General features: G+C 40.6%; 2 protein-coding genes across 2 annotated transcripts in view; one reads left to right on the top strand and one right to left on the bottom strand.

Annotated features, from left to right (window-relative positions):
* The window catches only part of Sh3rf2 (SH3 domain containing ring finger 2), a 136,998-nt gene extending 131,168 nt beyond the window's left edge, over positions 1–5,830 (bottom strand). Inside the window, exons 1-2 of the mRNA XM_048811873.1 lie at positions 5,534–5,830; positions 3,943–4,427 (exon numbers count right to left, since the gene is read on the bottom strand). Coding sequence (XP_048667830.1) covers positions 3,943–4,320 — 378 coding nt within the window. The 5' untranslated portion in view covers positions 4,321–4,427; positions 5,534–5,830. The remainder of the gene's footprint in view (positions 1–3,942; positions 4,428–5,533) is intronic.
* The window catches only part of Grxcr2 (glutaredoxin and cysteine rich domain containing 2), a 57,983-nt gene continuing 38,948 nt past the window's right edge, over positions 4,943–23,977 (top strand). Inside the window, exons 1-3 of the mRNA XM_048811738.1 lie at positions 4,943–5,238; positions 6,494–6,740; positions 16,454–16,562. Coding sequence (XP_048667695.1) covers positions 6,640–6,740; positions 16,454–16,562 — 210 coding nt within the window. The 5' untranslated portion in view covers positions 4,943–5,238; positions 6,494–6,639. The remainder of the gene's footprint in view (positions 5,239–6,493; positions 6,741–16,453; positions 16,563–23,977) is intronic.

The following is a 23,977-nucleotide window of genomic DNA, read 5'->3' as shown; positions in this document are numbered from 1 at the left end:
TAACATTTGTGTTGGGAAATAAAGTGAGAGGCAGAGGAAAAGAAAAGACAGAAAGTTAATGAAGAATTGGTGATGTGAGGAAAGGCTTTAGTCTTGCCCTCTGTATGGTTTTCCCCTGAACTGGTTATTTGAGGAAGTGAGTGAGTTAGGGAGTTTTCTCCTAGAATCCACTCATAGCACCTAAAGGGTTCTGGAAGTAATGCTGCAAAGTCAGGGCATTCTGGGCAGAATCGCTTATCTGAAATATGGCCACAGATCATGCGGGGGTAAATAAAACAAGCCAGAAATCAGAGTGCCAAGGATCATCTTGGGTGGTGCTTGATTAATAAAAGGTGAAAGAAAGACTGTAACGCAGAGTAGAGAGTGTTGAGTAACTTCCATCTCAATCACAGCTAACATTTATTGAACACTTAATATGAGCAAATGGATGCACTAAGAGCTAATGGACGTGAATCATCTCATTTCTTTTTCAAACAACCCTCTGAGGTAGGTACTACTATTATCTTCAATTTACAGACAGAGAATTGGAGGCCCAGAAGCATAAGTGACACACCTAAAGCATACAACTATGGAGGGGAAGAATCAGAATTTGAATTTTGACATTTCTCAAACCTAAGCCTGTGAATTCTTAACTTCGCTGCTTTACTGCCTGTCCTAATTCGGAAGTGTTATTAAAGTATAACAGAGTGAGGAGGAAAAGCGATCAGCTATTCAGGATCTCATAATCCTTTCGAAGGTTTGCAAAGTTCTTCTGGCTCGACTGTCTTATGGAGAGGAATAAGAACTGGTGGGATTAGCCCTATGAGGGTCCTCCACTGCCTGTTGATCTTACTTGTTGGTTTGAAATAATTGCATGCTGTAAAAACCTGCAGCCATTTCTCAAGTTTTCTTTTTACACAATCAGCTTGGAAGGGATTTAGACATGTAGGCACAATGGGCCAATTTTTTCTCTCTCTTTGGCTGGCACCATGAGGTGTGACTCTATTGGTTCCACCCTAGCATTCTGGCTGGCACAGGATGCATCAGAACTCTTTGAGCCAACAAAAAGATCCTGATGAGCTTGTTTTTCAGATGAGCCTAGGTGAGCAGAACAGACTTTGGGTTTAAAAAGCTTATGCATAAAATGTTAAATGACTTTTTTTCAGAGTGCCAGTTCATTGGTGAGTCTTTTGAAAGAGGTATTTTACCAAATGGTATCCTGTGACAACAGGTTATTTATGCCCTCTTAGGGGCTAACTTTATACTTAGTATTATCCTAGCCTGGACTCATCATAGACTCAAGTTTAATAATAATACCTGTTACACTCTCCTGCAAAGGTTATCACTGCTTCTGTGTTTTGTAGAATGTTTCATGCACGCAGGGCACAATAAACAGTCAATAATAATATTTACTATGATAATGATCATCCAAATGCCTTTCATCTAAGTCTCTCAAAGTGCTTTGCAAACACTAATTAGTTAAGCTTCACAGTGGCTCTCTGTTTTTACAATACATTTTCCCATTTTACAGAATTTTAAATTGAGACCCAGAAATTTAAGTGGCTTGCCCAAAGTCTTACAGCAAGGTTAAATTAATGTTAATGATGATGCTTTGCATCTACTCAGCCAATGTTCTCTAAGGTGATACAGTATGTTGCAAAGATAATTTTCATACTATCCTGGAGGAAGGTGTGCAGCAAGTATTGCTAGCTGTTGACTAGGTTGGGTTAACTGAGGCAAAGGGGGCGAGTAACTCAGGAGAATTTGACTGAGGTTACAAGTCCAATCCTGTGACTCGAAGCAGAGGGTGGCATCCAGGAACTTTTCAGTTCTCTTAACGGAAGGATACATGGTTGCTTTCACACTCACAGGAAAGATAGTTATATTTCTGGGAGTCAGACAGGTTGCAGAATGATGCCGCATTTATGTTTAGGAATAGGTTTGTTCATGTCCTTACTGAGAGAGGCGAAAGGGATAAGATGAGCAGTTCAAGAAAGAGCATCTCAGAGAATGAAGGAAACAAGGGTGGTGGGGAGGCTGTCAGCTCTGCCCTTTCACAGGACATCTTCACTAACTATGTCCTCCCCGAAGCAAGAGCCCTTCAAGGCTTGGTTCTGTTTCAGCCTTATGACAGGCCTTGGTCCAGAGTGGCTTGGAGGGCACTGGCACCTTAGTCTGAGGTTACAAGTCTCTGCAGAAGAGTGCCAAGGACATCCCGTATCTTGATGGCTTTCTCTTATGTATAATCAGCTCTTGTCTTAATCCCCTGTGCCAGAAGGGCCCTGTGAATCCTGAGAGCTGTGCACCTACTCATTGCTACCATTTCTTAGCAACACAGCCACACACAAAAAGATGAAAACCTGAAGAAAGTATGTGAAGTTGATAAGGGACTTGCTTCCTCCCAGTCTGGCAACTTGTCCTTAGTGAGTATTGACACTCCTGAAAGGCAAGTCAGACTTTTGCAAGGAGGGGGAGGGACAGGTTGCTGGACCTTAGGAATTCAAGGGGAGATTTGCAGACCCAGAGATAGAGCCCTTTTCTCTATAAACAAGGCATGTTTGAGAAAAGTTTGCTCCCCTCCCCCACTTTGCCTTTGCAGGCCTCTGGATTCTGATTGATGACTAGACCAGGGCTAATGGAGACTTAAAGAGGAGTGCCAAGCCCTTTTCTGGAATGTATTCACATACACACACACACACACACACACAACAGCAATAAAGTCTGCTGTGAAGAAATCACAACAAAGTCCAGCTTCTCCCCGCTCTCATTTTTGAATGTTCACATACACCCCTACCACATGGGTGGCTTAAAGGTACAGTGAACTGGAGAAGGGCTAAGCTTTTGGAGGGAAAATTTCAGAAAATTGTTCCAAATGTATAAGCTCTTCTCCTATGTGAGGAAGTCCTGTGCACACCCCCGCAACACAATACTATTTGTCAGAGCAGTTTTGGGACCCTCCTCCCAGTATTAAAGCTTGTTTTAGGCAAGACTTCAAGGAATGAAGCTTTGATTTTCTAAGCATGCCAACAATCTAAGCCACAGCCTCTGTGTCCACTTTGGCACACTGACTCCAGGGGTGACAGTGCAAATAATCCTGCTGGACCCACAAGGACCATGTCCTTCTCTTGAGATGTTCCCTTACACAGCATCCCACAACAAGGCTCACTGCCAGGTAAGATAAGGTTCTTGGGGTGTGTTTGCAGAGCTGGACAAAGGAATTTGCATTATCTAGACACAAAAAGCATTATTGGGTAATCTCCTCTGTGGTTTCACAGGGTCGGTTGTTTTTCTATTGCAGACCCTGACACGTATTTTTTGCGTGTTTTATTCGTTTTGTAAAGTGAGACACATCTGCAGGACTTCTACACACATCTGTTGAATTTCACAGCCCAATCTTCGCTATCAGTCAGTCTACCCACATAGACGCTTCGCTCTCAAATGATCTGGGGTGTCAAGTATCTTGATAGCTTCAAACAGATTATGAATGAGCAATGTCATAATAGAGCTTTATGACTAGGAATGGGAAGACAGATTTGGGTAAAATTCAAACAATATCTGACATTTGGAAACTTTTTAGAGATCTCAAAAACAACCAGCAGTTGGATTTGTTTTCTCTCTTTTTCTCACCCTCTGGGCATTTCTCATGCACAGGTTTGGACTCAGAGCAGCAGAAGTGAAAGGCCCAAAATATAATCTAAAAGGGGTTCCTTATCCTGATAGCTGTAAACAAGAAGTAAGGAGAATTTAGAAAACTTTGGAAGTTTTAAGGAATTCTCAGATGGATTAGGTAGGTTCTGGATTCCTTCATGTCTCAGCAAAATGATAATTGTTCACGGAAACTTATCTCTAGGGAATTAATGGTGGCATTCCAAATGTAACTAAGAGAAGACTATCCCTGGCTCCATGTATATACACACACAACCTCCAAGTGGACATGATATTAACAATTAAGATCTTTCTTACCCCGTCCATGTGGATTCTGATACTGGGCACAGGCCGGAAAGGGCTGGCCTGCAGACCTCTGGGGCTGGTCCTGCTTTTTCTGCCGTCCTGTGAGGTTAGCACGCCCAGCCTGCGGAAGGAGCCCACTTTCCCGGAGCTCTGCCCTGAACGCACGCCATCCAGAAGACGCACCAGCAGCAGGTTGGCCGGCAGCGCCTCGATGCTGCAAAACACCAGGGTCCTGCATTCTGGACACCTCAGCTCCTTGTGGGCCTTGAAAATCCTCTGTAGACATGGTTTGCAGAAGGTGTGCTGGCAAGGAAGGACTTTGGCTGTGACGTCGAGCTTTTCAAAACACACAGGGCACTCCAGAAGATCAAGTAACGTCAAATCATCCATTTTATTTTAAAACTCCAGCCCGGTCCCTAAGGAGCAGGGTCCACATCGTAGGGGCAGTTGAGCCAAGCTGGCAGAGAAGGGTCTCTTGAGAGCGTCAGAATTCCTGCCTGTTTAAAAAGGAAAGGAGGGAAAAAATGTGACTGCTCTGAGAGGTATATCCCACCTACATTGAGGCAGTGTCTCATAAGGCTCTTTGCAAGTACTCTGTTCCGGAACCCAAGTTTCATATGAGTCATTCTGATTCAGTGCTAGCAGGTATAAAACTCCACTGGTGCCTGCTGCAAGAATCAGAGGGAACATTCAGCACAGCAACTGACTGCTCCTTGTCTCTGTGCGTCGGAGAACAGGGAGAGAAAACTGAGTTGCCCAAGGGGTTAGTCCTGCGCCTCTACCATCCAAGGCAGGAAGGGGTCTTTTACCACTGCCTGGTGGAAGCTCTGGAACAGTCAAATCTTAATTCTCAAATCAAAGCCCGGTCAGATTGTAATTTCTGCGACACTACCTATCAATAACTCCGTCTTTCCCTAGATTTAAGTTTGTGTGTTGTCTGCATCACGTGTAGATAAGTTTAAGTAGGTAAGTTTCTTTGAAACCCATGCAGATGTAGGATCACGTCCTTCACAATCTATCTTCCTCCGCTATTTCGTTCTGGCAACATACAAGTAAAACTACTACAAACTAATGTGCAAGAATTGTTTTGCGTTAAGCACAGGCTAGGGTACTTGAAAGCGCTCCCCCGCGCCCCCCGCCCCCCAGCGCCTGATTGTCTTAGCCTCAGACACAATCTTCCTCCCACAAAGTAAAGTCGTGCAGCCTGTTTAGTTACTTCAACAATTGTTCTCAGTTTCAGCGGAAGCAGATAGGAATTCTGGATTGTGGTCACAACCTGTAAAAACCAAGATGAAGCAGCATGTGCAGGTAGGGTGTGTGTGTGTGTGGTCTGAAAACAATCCTGGTTTCAGAAACAGATCCCTTTTGGATATCTGAAACCAAGCCTCCAGTTTAGAAAAGTCTCCTGGGACGAAGACAGCTGTTCCTCCGCGTGCCAAGGCTTGGGCGAGCGCCGCAGCCGGGAGGTTTGGCAGGAGGGTGGCCCCGCGTAAGCAGGGCAGACACGACCGGCGGGGATGAGAGATGGCGCCTCGCCTTCCCAGGACTCCTCTCCAAAGATGTTAGCGCGCGCTGCGGGCGGGGAGGCGCGGGGGCCACTAACCTTGTGCCTCTAACCTCGGCGGAGTTCTGCTCAGCCGGTCTTCGGCTCCGCTGCTGCGCGCCCTCCAGCTGGCTTCCCTTCCCCAAGTGCGCGGCTGCCACCGCTTTCAAAACTTTTAACAACTCAGAGTCCTACTCACTTCAAGGGATCGCCTTACCCGGCCCTGTTAACGCTTTCGCCGCCAGGCTGCTGCCTATCAGCTACGCTCTGCTGCTCGTCTTTCTTTTATGTCTCTGAGTCAATTTCTGGGGAAAGATTATCAGAAGCAAAATAGAAGCCATCCCAGAAAGCCAAGTATTGACAAAGTTTGTATTTTCATTTTCCCTATTGTCTTTCCTATCCAAGAAGTCGAAACCTGCTCAGTCATAAAGATGCCAAGATGATCTTGTTTATTTAAGCCTTTATAAGTTTTTCCGGAGAAGTTCAAACATTAATGGCAGCCACGATAAAAAGGATTAGCCAGACACAGAGGAAAGACTGCTCCTTAAAGACCATGGCCAGTCCCTGAAGTTAGAAATAAGAGGGACTTCAGTGACCTTTGACTCAATCTCTTTAATTTAAAAAGAAAAAAAAAAAAAGTAAGTGTACAATACACATACTTGAAATCAAAGTACAGAAGTTTCTTTCTTTCTTTCTTTTTTATTTATTTTTTTTTCTTTTCTTTCTTTCTTTTTTAACCAAGGAAAAGCAATTGTCCCAGTTCTTCTCCGGCCCTCTACCCACTGTAGTCTTTTCATATCCCAGATAAGGTCTTATACTTCCATTTTTGATTTGTCAATAGTGCATCTCATGCAAAGTTACAAAGGATTCCAATTGAGTAAGTAAATAATAATAATGTTACCTAACACAGGGATAGCCTTATCTGTGTCAAGCACTGTTCTAAATACCTTACCTGAATTCACCTGCTTAACCCTTTTAACAACCTAAGGATACACTAAACTCTTTACCTTCACTCTCCAGTTGAGGAAACCAAGACACACAGAGAGAACTCATCCCCAGAGTCACCACAGCTAGCAGAAGGTGGTCTGTGCTCTTAACTGCTGTGATAGAATGATATAACTTCAAGAGGAGAAGAGATGGTTCAAGGAAGCTAAACGTCATTTAGGATGGCAAGAAGTCAAAATATAATGACCAAAATTGACCAATCAACTCTTGCAAACGAGGCATCTCTGCCCAGAGAGATCAAGAGATTCTTTGAAGTTGTCTGGTGAGTTAAGGACAGAAATGGGGCTTAGAAACTGATTGTCTTTTTAAAAATATATTTTCTGTTTCAAAATAAGTACCCATTTCTTTATTATTTGGAAAACACTCAGAGAGTTACGAGAAAAATCTTAAGAGGAGACCAAGAGGCCTGAAAACACTATTGTGGTTTTCTTATCTTTCAAAGTTCTTTCATGTCATCTCTAAAAAATCAAACATACATAAAGCTCAAAACAAGGGGGAACTTTGGGAAGGAGTGAATGAAATTATCTGTCTTCTGGCCACTGAGTCCTAATTTTCATGTCAGTTTCAGACATAATTTTTAACTTATTTTTTAAACTCCCCTTTGAACTTCAAAAACATCCCATCCTGCTGGGTTTGGTGGTGCACACCTGTAATCCCAGCTGCTGAGGCAGGAGGATCGCAAGTTTGAGGCAAGCCTAAGCAACTTAGTGAGACCCCATCTTAAAATTAAAACAAAACAAAAAGGGATGAGGATATATCTCAGTTATAAAGCTCCTCTGAGTTCAATCCCTAGTACCCAAAAAGGAAAAAAAAAATCCCATCCCATTTCACTTTCCTGTATCCTTCAGTTAATTCAGTTAATTTCCTGTATCCTTCAGTTAATTCCCACTCTTGGTTCTGTGCCCATAAGCACATCTTTTTTTGTTTGAGGCTCTGTCTTCTCCTTACTGTTTCCCACTTAGTAAAGCTGCTGTCCTCTGTGAGCATCCCTGCAGTCCCCTCAACCCCAGAAAGGGCCACTCAATGCTAGAACGTCTGCTGCTGGAGTTGCCAACATCCTACCTCCTTCCTTCTCTTATTCTTAAACACACTCTCTCTCCCTGATATTCCACATCTATACTTACATGAACACGCATGCTTCCATAATGATGCACACACACATAATCTTAATAACAGTAACATATATCAAATACTAGCTGCATAGCCCAACTGCTAAGACTTTATTTTTTTTCTTCTTCTCAAATCCATTTTATTTATTTATTTTAATTAGGTATATATGACATTTTGATTCATTGTACATAATTGCAGTACAACTATTCATTTCTCTGATTGTACATGATGTAGCATTGCACCATATGTGCAGTCAAATGTGTACCTAGGATAATAATGTCCAACTCATTCCACCATCTTTCCTGGACCCATACCCCTTCCCCTCTTTTCCCTCCCTTTTGCCCAACCAAAATTCCTCCATTTTCCCCATGCCCGCCCACCTATTATGGATCAACATCCACTTATCTGAGAGAACATTCTGTCTTTGGTTTTTTGGAATTGGCTTACTTCACTCAGCAAGATATTCTCCAACTCCATCCATTTACCTGCAAGTGCCATAATTTTATTCTATTTTAATGCTGAGTAATATTCCATTGTGTATATATACCACAGCTTCTTTATCCATTCATCTGTTGAAGGGCATCTAGGTTGCTTCCACAGTTTAGTTATTGTGAAAAAAGCTGCAATAAACATTGATGTGGCTGCATTACTATAGTAAGCTGATTTTAAGTCCTTTGAATATAGTGGGATAGCTGGGTCAAATGGTGGTTCCATTCTAAGTTTTCTAAGGAATCTCCATACTGCTTTCCATATTGGTTGTACCAATTTGCAGTCCCACCAGCAATCTAAGAGTGTGCCTTTTCCCCCACATCCTCACCAACACTTATTGTTGTTTGTATTCTTGATAACTGCCATTCTGACTGGTGTGAGATGAAATCTTGGAGTAGTTTTGACTCCAAGATTGCATTTATCTAATTACTAGAGTTGCTGAACATTTTTTTATATATTTGTTGATTGATTGTGTCTGTTCAGCTCCTTAGCCCATTTATTGATTGAGTTGTTTGTGTTTTGTTGTTAAGTTTTTTGAGTTCTTTATATATCCTGGAGATTAGTACCTTATCTGACGTGCATGTGGTGAAATTTTGCTACCAAAATGTAGGCTCTCTGTTTACCTCGTTGATTGTTCTTTTGCTGAGAAGAAGATTTTTAGTTTGAGTCTATCCCATTTATTAATTCTTGATTTTATTTCTTTCACTTTAGGAGTCTTGTTAAGGAAGTCAGGGCCTAATCTGACATGAAGAAGATTTGGGCCTATTTTTTCCTCTCTTAGGTGCAGGGTCTCTGGTCTAATTACTAGGTCCCTGACCCACTTTGAGTTGAATTTTGTGCATGGTGAGAGATAAGGGTTTAGTTTCATTTTACTGCATATGGATTTTCAGTTCTCCCAGCACCATTTGTTGAAGAGGCTTTTTTCTCCAATGTATGCTTTTAGTGCCTTTGTCTAGTATGAGATAAATGTATTTATGTGGATTTGTCTCTGTGTCTTCTATTCCATACCATTGATCTACATGTTTATTTTGGTGCCAATACCATGCCATTTTTGTACTATAAACTATAGCTTTGTAGTATAGTTTAAGTTCAGGTAGTTAGACTTGAAACAGATTATCTTATTGAATCCTCCCTAGCATCCCATAACTTCCCTAGGCTTTCAAATCTTGTGAGCTCAGGTTGGTCTAATCCCAGGACTGGGTTTCCTTACTGTGATTGCTTCTCATATTATAAAGTCATATATATGCTATAAGTACATCTGTGATTGCTTCTCATATTATAAAGTCATATATATGCCATAAGTACATCTACATAGTTTCACTGTATACATCCATACTTTCATATATAAATCTGTCGTATACACACCAACTGATCCAAGGGCCAATCCAAGACAAGTTGATAAAGTCAAAAAAGGAGAATTGCTGTCCATCCATAGTCTATCCAACTTAATGGCTCCTTCAAGCCCCTGCATGATCAGTAGTCTCAAAAATCTTCAAACTCTTCTATCTCTTAGAAAATCCAATCAAACTAGCTCAGTCCCAGGAAAGCAGGATAAATCCCTTGAGTTACCCTTTCCTAGGATACTTGGCAATTGGAAATTCAGACCGATAAAATTGTGATGGGAGAATTTTGGGCACTAGTGAAGGACAGAAAATTTACACCGAAAGGGAGAAGGGTTCTTTTAGTGCCTCTCAAATCACACCTGTAGGTGGTCCCCAGTACCACCCACATATGAGGATAGTCTTGAGAAAACATTTTCTTTTGAAGTTTAGGAGAAGGAGGAGAGTTTTAAATGGGGATTACACCCCAGCTTAGCTGAATGCTAACTTGGCATCAAACTAGACAAATGTTTAGTCCTTAAAAATAAAAAGGTGAACTCCACATGCCGTGCCAGACCCCAGGACCCCCCACTGTACCCACCCTGCCAATACTTCTATTCATATTTGTACAGTTATGCAGTAGTTACAGGCTGCATTCTTTGTTTCTTTCTATTTCTTTCTTTTTGAAATAACTGATGTTTTATTTTGGAGGTACAAACCCAAGGCATTAGGAAAGAGAAAAAGGAAATGAGGCAGGGAAGATGGAAGGTAACACAAGACAATGCATTTCCAAGCTGGACACTGCTTCATGACAAGCCTTGAGGAGGCCAAGCAGGTGTGTACACTGGCTACTTGGGAATCTCCCCATCGGCTGTTCTGTTAGGGAAGAGCAGTGCCTTGGAGCAATTCATGGAAGAGAGAGAAGGCAGAATTGATCTGCATGTGTCTCTCTTACCTTCCCCTTCCCATTAGTTGAAATTTAACCCCATGAGCATGAAATGCCCCATACTTCAAGATTGCTGGGGCTACATGGATGCTGGACCGCATGCCCTGTGGTGGACATTCCATCTAAGTCTGGTAAGAGAAGACAGAAACTCTGGGCATTTGGATGATGAGTACCAAAGAGAATCTGATGCAATATATATGACATGTCCAACACAAGCCAGTACTGTCTTTCTCATTTTCCAGAAGAGGAAATGAGGTGTAGTGATCAAAGATCCTTCCTAAGGTTACCTGGCTCCTGAGTGGAAAGTTCAAGATTGGAATATAGTCTGGCTCTGAAAACTAAAAGACCAAACCTTATATTTTATGTAGCAGGCAAAGGAGAGTCACTAAAAGGTTTCAAGCTGCAGAGTGACATAAGATAGAGAGCTTTGAGATAAAGCTCTCAATCTCTACTGTGGTCTGTCTTCCCATTGGGCTAAATGGCAAAAGTAGGTGTAAAGTAGGTGTCCCCAGAGAGGCCAGGGCATCCAAGTTTTTGAGAAAACTGATGAAGTCCAGAGCTTCATCTGGGCTTTGGCATGGCCTCTTAGACTTTATCTTCATCTAAATCAAAGAGGCAAGTTGATTGGAGGCAGGAAAGACCTGGGTAGAAAGCCAAAATGAGAGGAAGGAGAGATGAACCTAAAGACCAGGAGCAAGAGGACCATCTCTTTGTCCTGTGTTGGCCTGTAAGTCTGGGGATCCTGGTAACCGCTGATGAATCCTTTGGTGTTGGCGGTGATGGCCAGATTTCATGAACTGTCAGCCTCATCGACCACATCTCTATGGGGGATATCTGGTGTTCATCAGAAGGGAAAAAAAGACCACACCCAGCCTTCCCTATTGCATCTGTACAGCTTCTCACTTCATTTGCATTGTGTCTGGGTACCTCAGCAGACACCAACAGGGTCCTTAACATCTCTGTGACCCCAGGAAAGTGTGACTGTCTGATGGGCCATGGTTCAGGGAGGTGTGCACTCCATTATTTCTACAAGACAGAGATATATCCAATAAGGAGATTGATATTGTTATTGTCTATTGTACTCACAGAGTCTGACAAAGGCTCCAATAAATAAGATTTTTTTTTCTCCCTGTCCTTTCCACTGACTTGCTAACTGTCTGTGATTCCCAGACTACACATACCTCTCCCTAAGAAGTTGCCTGGAACACTTGGACCCCCAGCCTCCAACACAGGTTGTAATGCCCACTGAATGCTAACCCCAGGCTGCAGTCTTTCATAACACTATGTGATATTTATGAGATTCTGATGCTTCTGTTTACATGTTGATTTATGTAAAAAAATAAAAAAGCAATTCTGATCATATCGTACCCCTATTCAAAATCCTTCAGGAAGCTGGGCATGGTGGCCCACCCCTGTAATCCCAGCAACTTGGGAGGCTGAGGCAGGTGAATTGCAAATTCAAGCCCATCCTCAGCAATTTAGCAAGACCCTGTCTACAGATAAAAAATAAAAAGGGCTGGGATGTGGCCCAGTGGTTAGGCATCCCTGGGTTCAATCCCTGGTACCAGAAATAAGCATACAAACAAACAACAAAACCCCCCGAAATCCTCCAGTAGGTTCCCGTTTACCATAGGATAAAAATGTAAAATTTTTTTCTGACCTATTCGCCTCTGTATGTCCTGGAGTATCTGCCTCAACCTGCACTTCATCCTCCCCTCATTCCCACTCCAGATGTGCTGGCTTCTCTTCATTCTCAGGACAGTTAAGTTTTTCTGCCATAGGATATTTGTTCATGCTCTTCTTCCTGCTTCCAACACACGTCCTAGTAACTGTTTTATTTTCAACTCTTCTTAAGTACCCTTTTCTTCCTCCCTTTGCCTTTTTTACCCTTTTCTCTGCAAATCTGGGCTTAAATGTCTCTTCCTCAGGGAAGACCTCCTTGATTTTTTAGGAGTAAGAAGTTTGTCGTCTCACCCTTCTCCTTCTTGACAGTTATCACTAATGTAATTCAACAACTTTATAATCTTTTATTTAATGCCCAACTCTCCAAACGGACTGTAGGAGAGCACGGCACTTATGTGTCTTGTCATTGTTCTGTCTGCATAACAGAACACTAACTAACACTGTGACTGGCATGTGGTGAATCTCGATAAGTATTCCTTGAATGTGCTTATGAATGCATGAATGGTGTTCTTAAATATTTGAGTGTGGGCGGATGTATATCAAACTGTTAGTAGTGGTTTTATAGTTTTGGTGCTGCTTTGAATGTCCTCAACTCTACCTCTAACATAAGGTAAGTTTTACCAAATTTGGGTCTCTCCTCAAAACCCTGCCATGAACTAAAAAGTGCATGGATTATCATTGGGAACTTGCTCAGAGGTGCTTGACCCAGAGGTGTGGATCATCTTTGACTGATGGGCAGCGTGTGAATAAATGCTCCTTTTCATCCTTTGGGATGGTCCTGAGATTTCATAAGGCTCCTTAGAAGATCCCACGATGAGCACCACTTGCTCATAAGGTACTGACACAATAACTCATCCTTGGATTAGCTCTCCCTCAGCTCCTGTTTCACAAACCCATCCCTAACTCCTGCTCCCAAATTACCTTCAAGGAAGCCTACTCTAAATTACAAAACAAACATGCAGATAACTTTTGTAGATCAAATTATTTATTGGAATTATAACTTTAGAGATTCAGTGTTTTCAATTGACTGGCTCTCAGCCTTTGATGTTCTCAGGATCTCTGCTGTAAAGTTAACCATTTGTAATCCAATCCTTAAGTTCCTTAAGGGTCCCTCCTAGGAGGTCAGGTGGTTGGAAATATGAAGTGTGAGGGCTGCTTGTTTGTCAAGTCTCTCTGACTCTCACTATATTCTTGGTGGAGGCCATGGTCTCTACTTCTTGCTCTCTTCCTTTAGTACCTAGTATGGACGTGGATGAATGTTTTAATATGTAACTAAAGCTCTGTTATCTGCCGACATGAGTTGACTTTGCCCATGTGACTTGATTTTCTAGTGATACAAGGGAACCTTTGGAACTATTCAAGGACTGGGACAAAGGGAGTGGGCATCTTTCCAACAGTGGAAATGAAGGAAGGCAGAACAGCAGGGGGTGGATGGCTGTGGGACATCCTGCCTTTGAAAGACGCAGGCCTGGAATGAAGTTAATTGTGAGTTTTCCTCTGCAATCAGGAGGATGTTTGCAGGCAAGGAGTGGACCAGAGGGTGCTCCTCTGCAACCACCAGCCCTAGGGTAAAGTGATCCAAACTGGTGCTGAGGACAAAGAGCCAGGGTACATTTTCTGGTACATTTAAGTTTAATGAGAAACAGTTTGATCCAGCAATCAAGAGCATGACTTTGGAGTCCAATAGAACCGATCTAAATCCCAGCTCTGACAGTTAACAGATCACCTGGGCAAATTGCTCCATTCCTCTCTCTCTCTCTGATTCCTCACATATAAGATGAGGTTATTAAGAGCACCTATTTCACTAGGTTGTTCAGAGGAGTCAAATGTGGTGATGCATACAATAAATGCTTAATAGATTCAGGATTCATCTCTTTTTTCTTCTTTTTTGTTAAGCAGATCTCATGAAAGAACCAGGAGCCAGAGGGTTCTCACTCTAACCCCTACAAAACCTGAGGAAGAACATGCAGGTACATGTGGTTAGTTCTTTATCCACCAGAACACTCTTAACACAATGTATCCTTAATCCATCTTTATGTCTTTTTTCCATAATCACATACTTTTAAAGAATAGCAACTCACTTTCCTAATTGAAATAACTTATTTTAAAAGGAAATTAAAAAAAAAACCACTTCTGTAAATGAGAAACCAGTTTCACTTGCTGCAGTTTGAAGGTGAAAGTAAATACATATTTGATTAAAGTAATAGAATACCATTGAATTCCAGTCAAATGCTATTGTCTTCCTAGACCTAAACATGAGGCCTGAGCAATTTGTGTTAAAAAGGGAGAATTAGCAAGAGTTAGAGAGGCATTAAAGACTAGCCCTAAACATAAGCTTTCTTTTTAGCACAATCATAAGAGGAAGGACAAGGGAACAACTTTCCCACTCTGATCCAGTTATTCACTTTTTGTCCTGGGTATCCCAGGCTTTGGAGAAACTATGCTCCAGTGTATCATAAAGAATCAAGAAGACAGAAACATTTTTTTTTTTTGTATCACAAACAGTGATTTTTATCCACCTTCAAATCTGGTGAAAGATTCTTGCATTCTTGATTTTCAGTTGAGAAAAATAATCTATGACTTATATTTGTATTATTTTTCCTACAGGAGATTAGAAAGGCATTCTAAAGGCAGCTTTATGAGAAGAGAAAGTAGGTTCTGTTAATAGAAAATAATTTGACTGGTGAAACCCAAGTAAAGCCTGTGGTCTAGTTAATTGTATTGTGCCAATGTCGGTTTTTTTGTTTTTATAATATATTATAGTTATATAAGATGAAGCTAGGTGAAGGTACAAGGGACTTCTTTGTACCATTTTTTTTTGGCAAATATTATGAGTCTATAATTATTTCAAAGTAAAAAAATATATATAAAAATTAAATTCAGTGTATAGCCAAAGCCACAAAAATATGCTGCTGGGAGCCATTAGCCAAGTAGGTATGACAATTTCCTTGCCAGCGTACCCCATGTTGCTTAGTGGAAGGACTCGTGGAAATAGGACATTTTGCAGTGACATTGCATGTAGGTGACCTTGCTCAAGGACCAGGGTGTATCCGGGTTTAGGGTGGTTCCAGGTTTAAGGTTATTCCTGCTGGGAATAGGGCGTATCCTGCTGCCTGAGTTCCCCTTGAGTTCTCACCGGATTCAGACAGTATTTTTTGGGAGACAGAAGCCCAGTGGGGATGGATTTGGGCAGAGAACGTGGATTTCCCCAGAACGTGATTGTAGATGGCTGGTGTGAGTTTGGGAATAAAGAGTTGCTGTTTGAATCTACAAGCTGTGTGGTGGCTCGTGATTTTGTGCCCAGCCAGACTGCGGCATTTGTGCCCAGCCAGACTATGGCAATATGCCCCTTTGAGTTGGACATGGTGGCACATGCATATAAATCCAGTTAATTGGGAGGCTGAGGCAGGAGGATGGTAAGTTCCAGGCCAGGCACAGCAATTTAGCAAGACCTTGTCTCAACATAAAAAAAAAATAAAATAAAAAAAGCTGGGGATGTAGCTCAGTGGTAAAGCATCCTTGAGTTCAATCCCCAATATTGCAAACAACAACAACAAAGTCCCTTTGATCCTTAAATAACACTTGTAGAAGTTTGTACTAATATAACAGAAATGTACTTAAGTATATTCCTTGTAGCATCACTTATAATAGTGAAAAGTTCAAAATAACCTTGTTGTGCAACAATAGAAGAACAGATAAAGACACACACACACAGATTATGTATCTATATAATATGGAAATGCTATAAAACTATTGAAATGATATGTATGTATATATATATATATATATATATATATATATAATATGAAGAACATTTACAATTAAGTGGATATAGAAACTTTTAACTTACAGGTTATTTAAGAACAATGACAGATATATAATTTGGGACTAGAAGAATGTATGCCAAAATGTCAACAATGGCTGTTTCTGGGAACCAGGCTTGTTAGCTGATTTTTATTTTTTTCATCATGCTTATGTACGCTTGTAATTTTTCTATAATGAACATATATTACTAGTTTAATACATTTTAAGAAAAGATCATGAAAATAGTTTAAATCATTATAAATTTACTAAAACAGTTACAATGAGATATTTAAATCCTATATAAATTATAATAATTAATATTAATAATAAATAATAATTGTAATCCTGTGGATTATAATTGATATATAGATGTTATAGTTTGGATTTGGAATGCCCCTCAGAGCCTCATTTTGAAAGCATGGTCCCCAGTGCAGCAAGGTGCAGAGATGGGGCATTTGACTGGGCAGTGATTGGATCAAGAGGGCTCTGACCTCATCAGTGGACTTATCAATCCATTGATTGCTGAATGGGCTACTGGTAGGCTAAACCTAGTTGGATGAAATAGATCACTGGGGACATGCTCTAGAAGGGTTTATCTTTTCTGCAGCTTATTTTCCCCCCTAGCTCCTTCCTGGCTGCCATGAACGGAATGCTTTCCTCCTTTATACCCTCCTGCCATGATGTTCTGCATCACCTCGGGCCCAAAGAAATGGAGCCTCAAACCTCTGAAATGGTAAGACAAAACAAATCTTTCATCCTCTAAATTGTTCTTGTCGGGTATTTTAGTAACAGCAACAATAAGCTGACTAACACAGTAACTATTTAAAAAAATTATTTCAAAGCTCTGAAATTATAGTAAGTCAATGTTAATCCATAACAGATACTGTCTGTGCCTTAAAAAACAAACAAACAAAAACACAAAAACCCCAACCCTGTGCTCATTTTGCTCCTAACTGGTCTTCCCTATCATCTTTTACTGTTTCCTTTCTGATGAAATTGGTAAATATTTTGATTCAAAACCATTAGCAGGATTCAACCTTAATTCTTATTAAATCCAGAGCAAGTCTATGCAAAAGCTGACAATTTGCCCGGACTATTGGGTAACCATAATCTTGTACTCTTGATCACACAGGTGGGAAAATTGCAAAACTCAGTAATTCCCCAAATGCTTTAGTCCTAGATATCTTTCTTCAGAGGCAGGTCTGGTATTATATGATAGAATACATGAAAAACATATGTTTCTTTTTATTTTTTTCAGAATTAGAATTATTTTTCTATTACTGGCTAAATAACATTTAAAACATGTCAAATAAATTAGTTATTTTGGGGGGCTGTGATGGTGCTAATTACCTACCAATTATATGATATGTTATATTCACTTATTATCATATATAGTTGGTTTCTTCTACACAATTTTTGTCTCATAGTGCAGGAACCATGCCTGTATTGATCATTGTGGCTGACACAAGTGCCTAGTAAATATTTGATGACTGAGGGGAATGACTCCTTTGTGTTTGGAATTCTCACTGAATTCTAAGGAGAAAGCTTGGGACTTGGAATCTGGAGACATGCTTTGGACACTCAGCTCTACCATTAAGAACTTTTGTGAGCTTTGTGTTCAATAGTTCCAAGCCCCGTCCATAAAAATATGATCAGTAATATATACTTAAGCTTTTCATAAGGAATACATTTCCCAACATGTCAGCAGCACTTAGAGCAGTGTCTGCTATCTTAGAGCAGATCTGCTATCTGCAGGTGCTCTAGAGATATAAGTTGACAATACTAATTTTTCTTTTTGTTGTAGCTGCAGTTTATCTCTTTTTGATATCATTTCTGACCTCTTTAGTTGTCAAGAGCATAAGTTCTAAAGTCAGTTGACCTATGCCACCCCATTTTTATGATTATTTTGTGTGTATATGGTACTGGGCATTGAACTCCATAGAGTGCTCTTCCACTGAGCCATATCCCCAGTCCTATTCTAAAAGAAAAAAAATTTTTTTTTTTCAAGACAGACTCTCACTAAATTGCCCAGGTTGACCTTGAACTTGTGACCTCCTGCCTAAGCCTCCCTAGTAGTTGGGATTACAGGTGTGCACCACTGCGCCTGGCTTTACCACTTTATTAAATAAGAGTGTGACCTAGAGCAAATCACTTTAACACTCTGTACTTGGTTCTCATCTGAGAAAAAAGACGATGGTAATAACAACACTTATCCCATAGGATTATTGTGAGCGTACATCGAGAAGATGCTTATAAAATGCTTCAAAGAGTGTGACAGAGTAGCGCTCAGCAAAGGTTAGCCATTATACCCTTGCCAGGGCTCTTATTATCTATCATGTTGCATCTAAAGTACAGTTTAAAACTGAGCCCAACTCCTGGCTTCTCTTCCTGAAGCAGTTATCATTCTGATTTGGTCACTGCATGACTGTCAACTCACAGAGAGCTGCCCCAAGGCCTACGTGGTCATGGGCACTGTAGCATCTTCAGAACTTTAAGAGGGATGGGGTTGGTTATTATGCTAGAATAAATAATAACAATTAGCATTATTTTGTGTCAGATTCTGTGCAAAGAACCCTAACCCTGTTATTACCTAGTCTTGCAGATGAGGAAGTGGAGCCATTTGGAGATGATGCTTTGGTCCATCAGTGCCCAAGGAACCCAGGATTTAGATCCAGGCAGTCTGCATTCTTAACCCTCATGTCTCCCATTTGCTGCATCTATGATATTTAAAAAGATGTTCAATACCTTTTTTGCATTTTGATCCTAGATTTATATTTTTAGTTCTATTTAATAAAGCTCAAACCATGGAAACATGAACAGCCTTCTCAGGGTAATACCAGGTTAATTTATAAGAAGTATAAAGGGAAATAAGCCTGAAACAGAAAGAGAGAGAGTATGGGAAGAATTTCTTTTTGAGATAAAATAATGAGAAATGCTCAAATTAAATAAAGGCTAGGCAATACATTTTAGTAAAATTCCTTTGGTTTGCAATAACAAATAGAAAATTCTATAGAGATAACCAGAATTGTCTCATTTTGTTTTCATGCCCAATTTTTGACTGAATTAAAGTTTCAAGTTAAATTCAAAAACTTATTTGTTCTGTTAAGTCTGGCTCTTCCATTTGTGATATTACCGTTGTGGCAATGAACTATGGGTGGACTAGGAACACAGGATTATCGCTGCTGAAGAAGAGGGCTAAAGTGGTGGGCAGTTTACCTCTCCAGCCCTGTCTCTAGCCTCAGCCTCTCCTTGCCCCTGCTTGGGGCTAACCATGACTGGGATTCTAAACCAATTTCAGCATTTTTATATTGTCTAATAAAAATTTAAATATACATTCCCCCTTTTTAAAAAAGTTTTTATTTTTTAGTTTTTTTTAGGTGGACACAATATCTTGATTTTGTTTTCATGTGGTGCTGAGGATCAAACCCAGTGCTTCACGTATGCCAGGCGAGCGCGCTACCCCTTGAGCCACATCCCCAACCCTAAATATACATTCCCTTTTATTCAGCAATTCTATATATAGAAATTCACTCAAGAGAAATACTCACAAAGACATATATGTATATATATATGCATATATATCTATTAACACATATATATGTATATATAGGTATATATTTACATAAATGCACGCTCTTTCACACACACATATATGTATATGGTTTACTGTTAGTGAAAATATGTGGTGCTACTGTAAATATTCATTGGGAAAGTACTGGTTATAAATACCATTACACATATAGACCCTGCCCCATATATACCATACAGAGGAATATGTAGGTAGAATTGTATACATTAATAATAAATAAGCTGGACACAGTGGCCAATGGCGTCTGTAATCCCAGCAGCTTGGGAAGAAGAAACAGGAGGATTGCAAGTTCAAAGCCAGCCTCAGCAACTTATCGAGGCCCTAATCAACTCAGTGAGATCTTGTCTCCAAATAAAATACAAAAAAGGCCTGGAGATGTGGTTCAGTGATTAAGTGCCCCTGAGTTCCATCACCAGTACTAAAACAAAAAACAAAAAACAAAAACCAATAAATATAATGGAAAAGAGAAGATGGTAGTCAGTGCTCTTAATGCTATTTAGAAGGGTTTTATAAGGATATATATTAGTGATTGTAAACTCCAGTGCATGTAGATGCTGGACTGGCTTGGTAAGTGGGCCAGGTAGGGGCTGTGACTACCTTGAAAGCATGCCTCATGCTAAGTATCTGGCACCAGTCACCTTCACCTCGTTATTGCTAATGGGGTGGTAGATCTTTGGATTTTCTAAGAAAAGTTGAAAATCACAGTATTTTTCATTCTAGTTTCTGATAGTCTATTTATTTCCTATTCTTTTTCAAAGCTGGGAGCCTCATGAAAGCATCTCAGTTGTGAAGCATTTTAATTTTAATTTTGTAGCAACTAACAAAACTGCTGTAAAAACCATATTGTATGTGGCCAACTGTGAGTTGACTCTGTGTTACAGGTTCATTATACATCAGCCTTCTAAAAACTAAACTAGGGCTGTTCCTGGAGAATCACATTATGGGCCAATATCAGGGTATAGTCTTCCATTGTTTACTTTATACACTGCTTTATGCTTGAGTTAGAGTTGTCTATAATACTTTACTGCTTCTATAATTACCCTCACCCCTGCTCTTAAATACATAGAACATATTTACACTGGCCTTATGATATGAAGGTTTGAACCAAACTAAACTTCCAGACCATTCCAGATAGGAACTAGTTTTAGGACTCTAACCTAGCTTGGGTTTTGTTACCAATCTTAAGAATCTTGACTTTGGTGAACAATGCTGGACTCCTCTAGATAATGAAAATGGGTTCATCTACATCATGTGCAGGACTGAATTTCTGCAGCCTTGAGGTGATTCTGGCCATGTTGGACTGTATGAGTCCCTGGGAATGGAAGCAGTTTGAAAAAAAAAATTGTTTTCAGTACTGGGAATTGAACCCAGGGGAGCTCTACCACTGAGCTACATCCCCAGCCCTTTTTATTTTGAGACAGAGTCTTGCTAAATTGCTAAGCCTGGCCTTGAACTTGTGATCCTCCTGCCTCAGCTTCCTTAGCAGCTGGGATTATGGGTGTGTTCCACTGTTCCTAGGCTAGAAGCCACTTTTTAAATGTGTTGGGAGAGAACAATCATAGCTTTCACTTCTAGGGTGTACTTGGAGCCTGTGGACAAAATGAATACCTAGGTGAATGAATGATCATTCATTTGTTCATTTATTCATTTATTCACTCATTCATTCAACAATGATGCTCCGAGTGCTTATTATGTGACTGGTCCTGTGCAGGGCTCTCGTGACAATGAGATACTTTCATGAAGCTCCTTGCTTTGGTGGTGACCCAGGATTAAATTGACTACCATGAACCAGCATGAAAGTACTATGATGAAGGTCAGTACAGGTTACCTTGGGAGTCCCCACTGTGGTCAAGGAAGACTGTGGCAACTGTGCTGAGTTTAAAGGATGAGTAGAAATGGAGAAGGATTCTGGCCTGAGAATCCTATAGTTACAAAGGACTGAGGATGGGGGGACTTTCTGGGGACTGTCTGTATATTGCCCACCCAGGGCAAGGGGTGTGTAGTCAAAGTATCAGACTTTGGGGATGGAATGTAGGTGGACAGCCACCTGATCACAAAGTACTTGGCAAAGAGCCTGGGATACCTGGGCTCCATCCTGAAAGTGACCAAGAACCAGTCATAAGTTTTAAGCTAGGGAGTGACAGAGATGGCCTTTGCATTTGGGGCTGTTTAGAGTTGGGTTTTTTAAAAAAATATATTTATTCTAACAAATATTTTCACTTGAAGTTTCCACCTTGTTTCTCTTTGAATCTATGAATCAAGAAGTAAAAATACTATGTCTTTATGTGAAAAGAAATAGCAAACTATTTTTAAAAATCTGCAAAATGATGACTGGGAAACTGTAGTTAATATAAAAATGCATTTAAGTTTTGGATCTCCTTGTGCTGCTTGACTGTAGAGACATTTCATGACATTTCATACACAGCCTGAAAGTTAATTAAGCCATTGATTTAGAAGGTTGCTGGTAAATCCTAAGCCAGTTTCGAGGGCGTGTATGTGTGTTGTGTGGGGAGCTGGTTAAAGGCATCCATAACATTAAGATAATCCTCACTGAATATTGCTACATTTCCAACTAGCAATTCATCTCATTCCTGGCAGCATTAACCTCTAAGGGCCTTGTTTCCCCTGGAAGGTAGGTGAATGCTCAATTAATAGAAAGAGAATCAACATGTTCAGTTTGGTAAGAACTTGTCTCCCCCCCTCCCATCTCACAGAGAGAAAGGGAAAAGTCGGTGGTTTATGTGAAGGGAAGCGGGAGGGAGGGAGGGAGGAAAGATCGTGATGATGCTGTAGAAGTAGATTTTGAGCCCTGGAACAGAGTGATCTCACTTGCTGCTGCTACATACACATTTATCCTTGGTTTCCTGGCCTTTTTGCCATGAGGATACATGGGTTTGCTAAATATGTAACTGTGCCCCTGGGAGGCTATAAGGGTTTTAGAGAGAGTTTAAGCAGGATTCAAATTCTACCCTCCAACTTCCTGAGCAAGGAGAACTTGGAAAAGAAGTTCACCCTACCTGGTATGATTTCAGAGTGCCTAACTGGCATGACCTATTGTTAGAATTAAATGAGATATTTGTGCATAGTGTCTTTTTCTGTTTGGGCTACTATAACAAATCTTCAAGACTGTGTGGCTCATAAACAACAGAAACTTATTGCTTACAGTTTTTGAGGCTGGAAATCCAACATCTAGGCACTGAAATGTTCAGAGTCTGGTGAGGGCTGCTGTCAGAGTTGGTAGACTTCTGCTGGGTCCTCACAGGCAGAAGGACCAGGTAAGGGGTCTTTCTGAGGCCTCTTTTATAAAGTCATTAATCATTCATGAAAGCTCTGCGCCATGACCTAATCATCTCCCAAAGGTCCCACCACCATCTCCTTGGGGTTTGGAATTTTAGCATAATAATTTGAAGAGGATGGAAACATTCAAACCACAGCACATGGTGACTGACACATAACTGATGGTCAATAAATGTTTCTTGCTTGCTTGCTCTGAACTGAAACTCTCTTTGTTTCCATAGGAATTGCTGTCTCTTTGACTTTTGGCATGCTTATTTTTCATTGGCAGGAACAGATGTATTTAGGAAAGCAGGAACTTGGGTGGCAAAATGGACTGCCTTCCAGTCCTGGTGTACTTCTCCCCTTTGAGAAGTCACTTGATATTTTAAGACAGATTTCTTCTCTATAATCTGGAAACAGTAGTGTTCAATAGTTCCTCTACCTTATTTCCTTCAACATTAATATAAGGCAAGGGTTCTCAAACTTTAGAATGCATCAGACTCACCTGAAGAGCTTGTTAAAACATAGACTGCTCGGACTATTCCCAGCATTTCTGACTCAAGTCTGGGCGGAGCCTGAGAATATGCATTTCTCACCAGTTTCCAGGTAACATTGATGTGACGGTCCAGGACTGTTCTTTAACAGTTCCTGGCAGATAGAAAACACCAGGTAGATGTAAGCTACTATAATCCTTTATATTTTGGAACAGGAGTAATTTTATAGACAATACTACCTGACTATAATTCTGATTTTAGGGTTTTTATTTTGGCTCTGTCAATAATTACTTATATACTTTCAACTTACATAGTACTAATATACACACAGAGGTTTGTGTTCTGGGGCTAGAATTCATATATATATGCTGCAGAGGATGTTTGACTGACCTAGATGCAGGAATGGGGTACCAGGATGACCAAGTACCAATGTGATTTTATCACTCAGGGCTCCATGTAGTGTGACGGGGTTAATAAACAAATTTCTGGGACATTCTCCTATCTTATAAGATCCTCTACTAGATGTGGAGGGCATGCTTCTGGGGGACTTCAGCAAATAACAGGAACCTCTCATAGGCCAAAGTTTTCCTTGGTGATTGTAAAAAGCCCCACCATCTGCAGGGTTTATAAGGATGTGAGGGATGGATCTTCCCACTGAGGAAATCATAGGCCCTGGCTCTTTATTTTAGAAGGTGGATGGCAAAGATAGGGCATGGTGACACTTCTGCCACTTAATAAGCAGCCTGAATTATACATCTAAAGTTAACAGCTTCTCCTCCTCCCTCCCAC

The sequence above is a fragment of the Marmota marmota genome, unplaced genomic scaffold, assembly GCF_001458135.2.
Source record: "Marmota marmota marmota unplaced genomic scaffold, marMar, whole genome shotgun sequence".
Taxonomy (NCBI): Eukaryota; Metazoa; Chordata; class Mammalia; order Rodentia; family Sciuridae; genus Marmota; species Marmota marmota.
The sequence above is the reverse complement of the archived record's forward strand: the minus strand, read 5'-3'. Positions and strand labels throughout refer to the sequence as shown.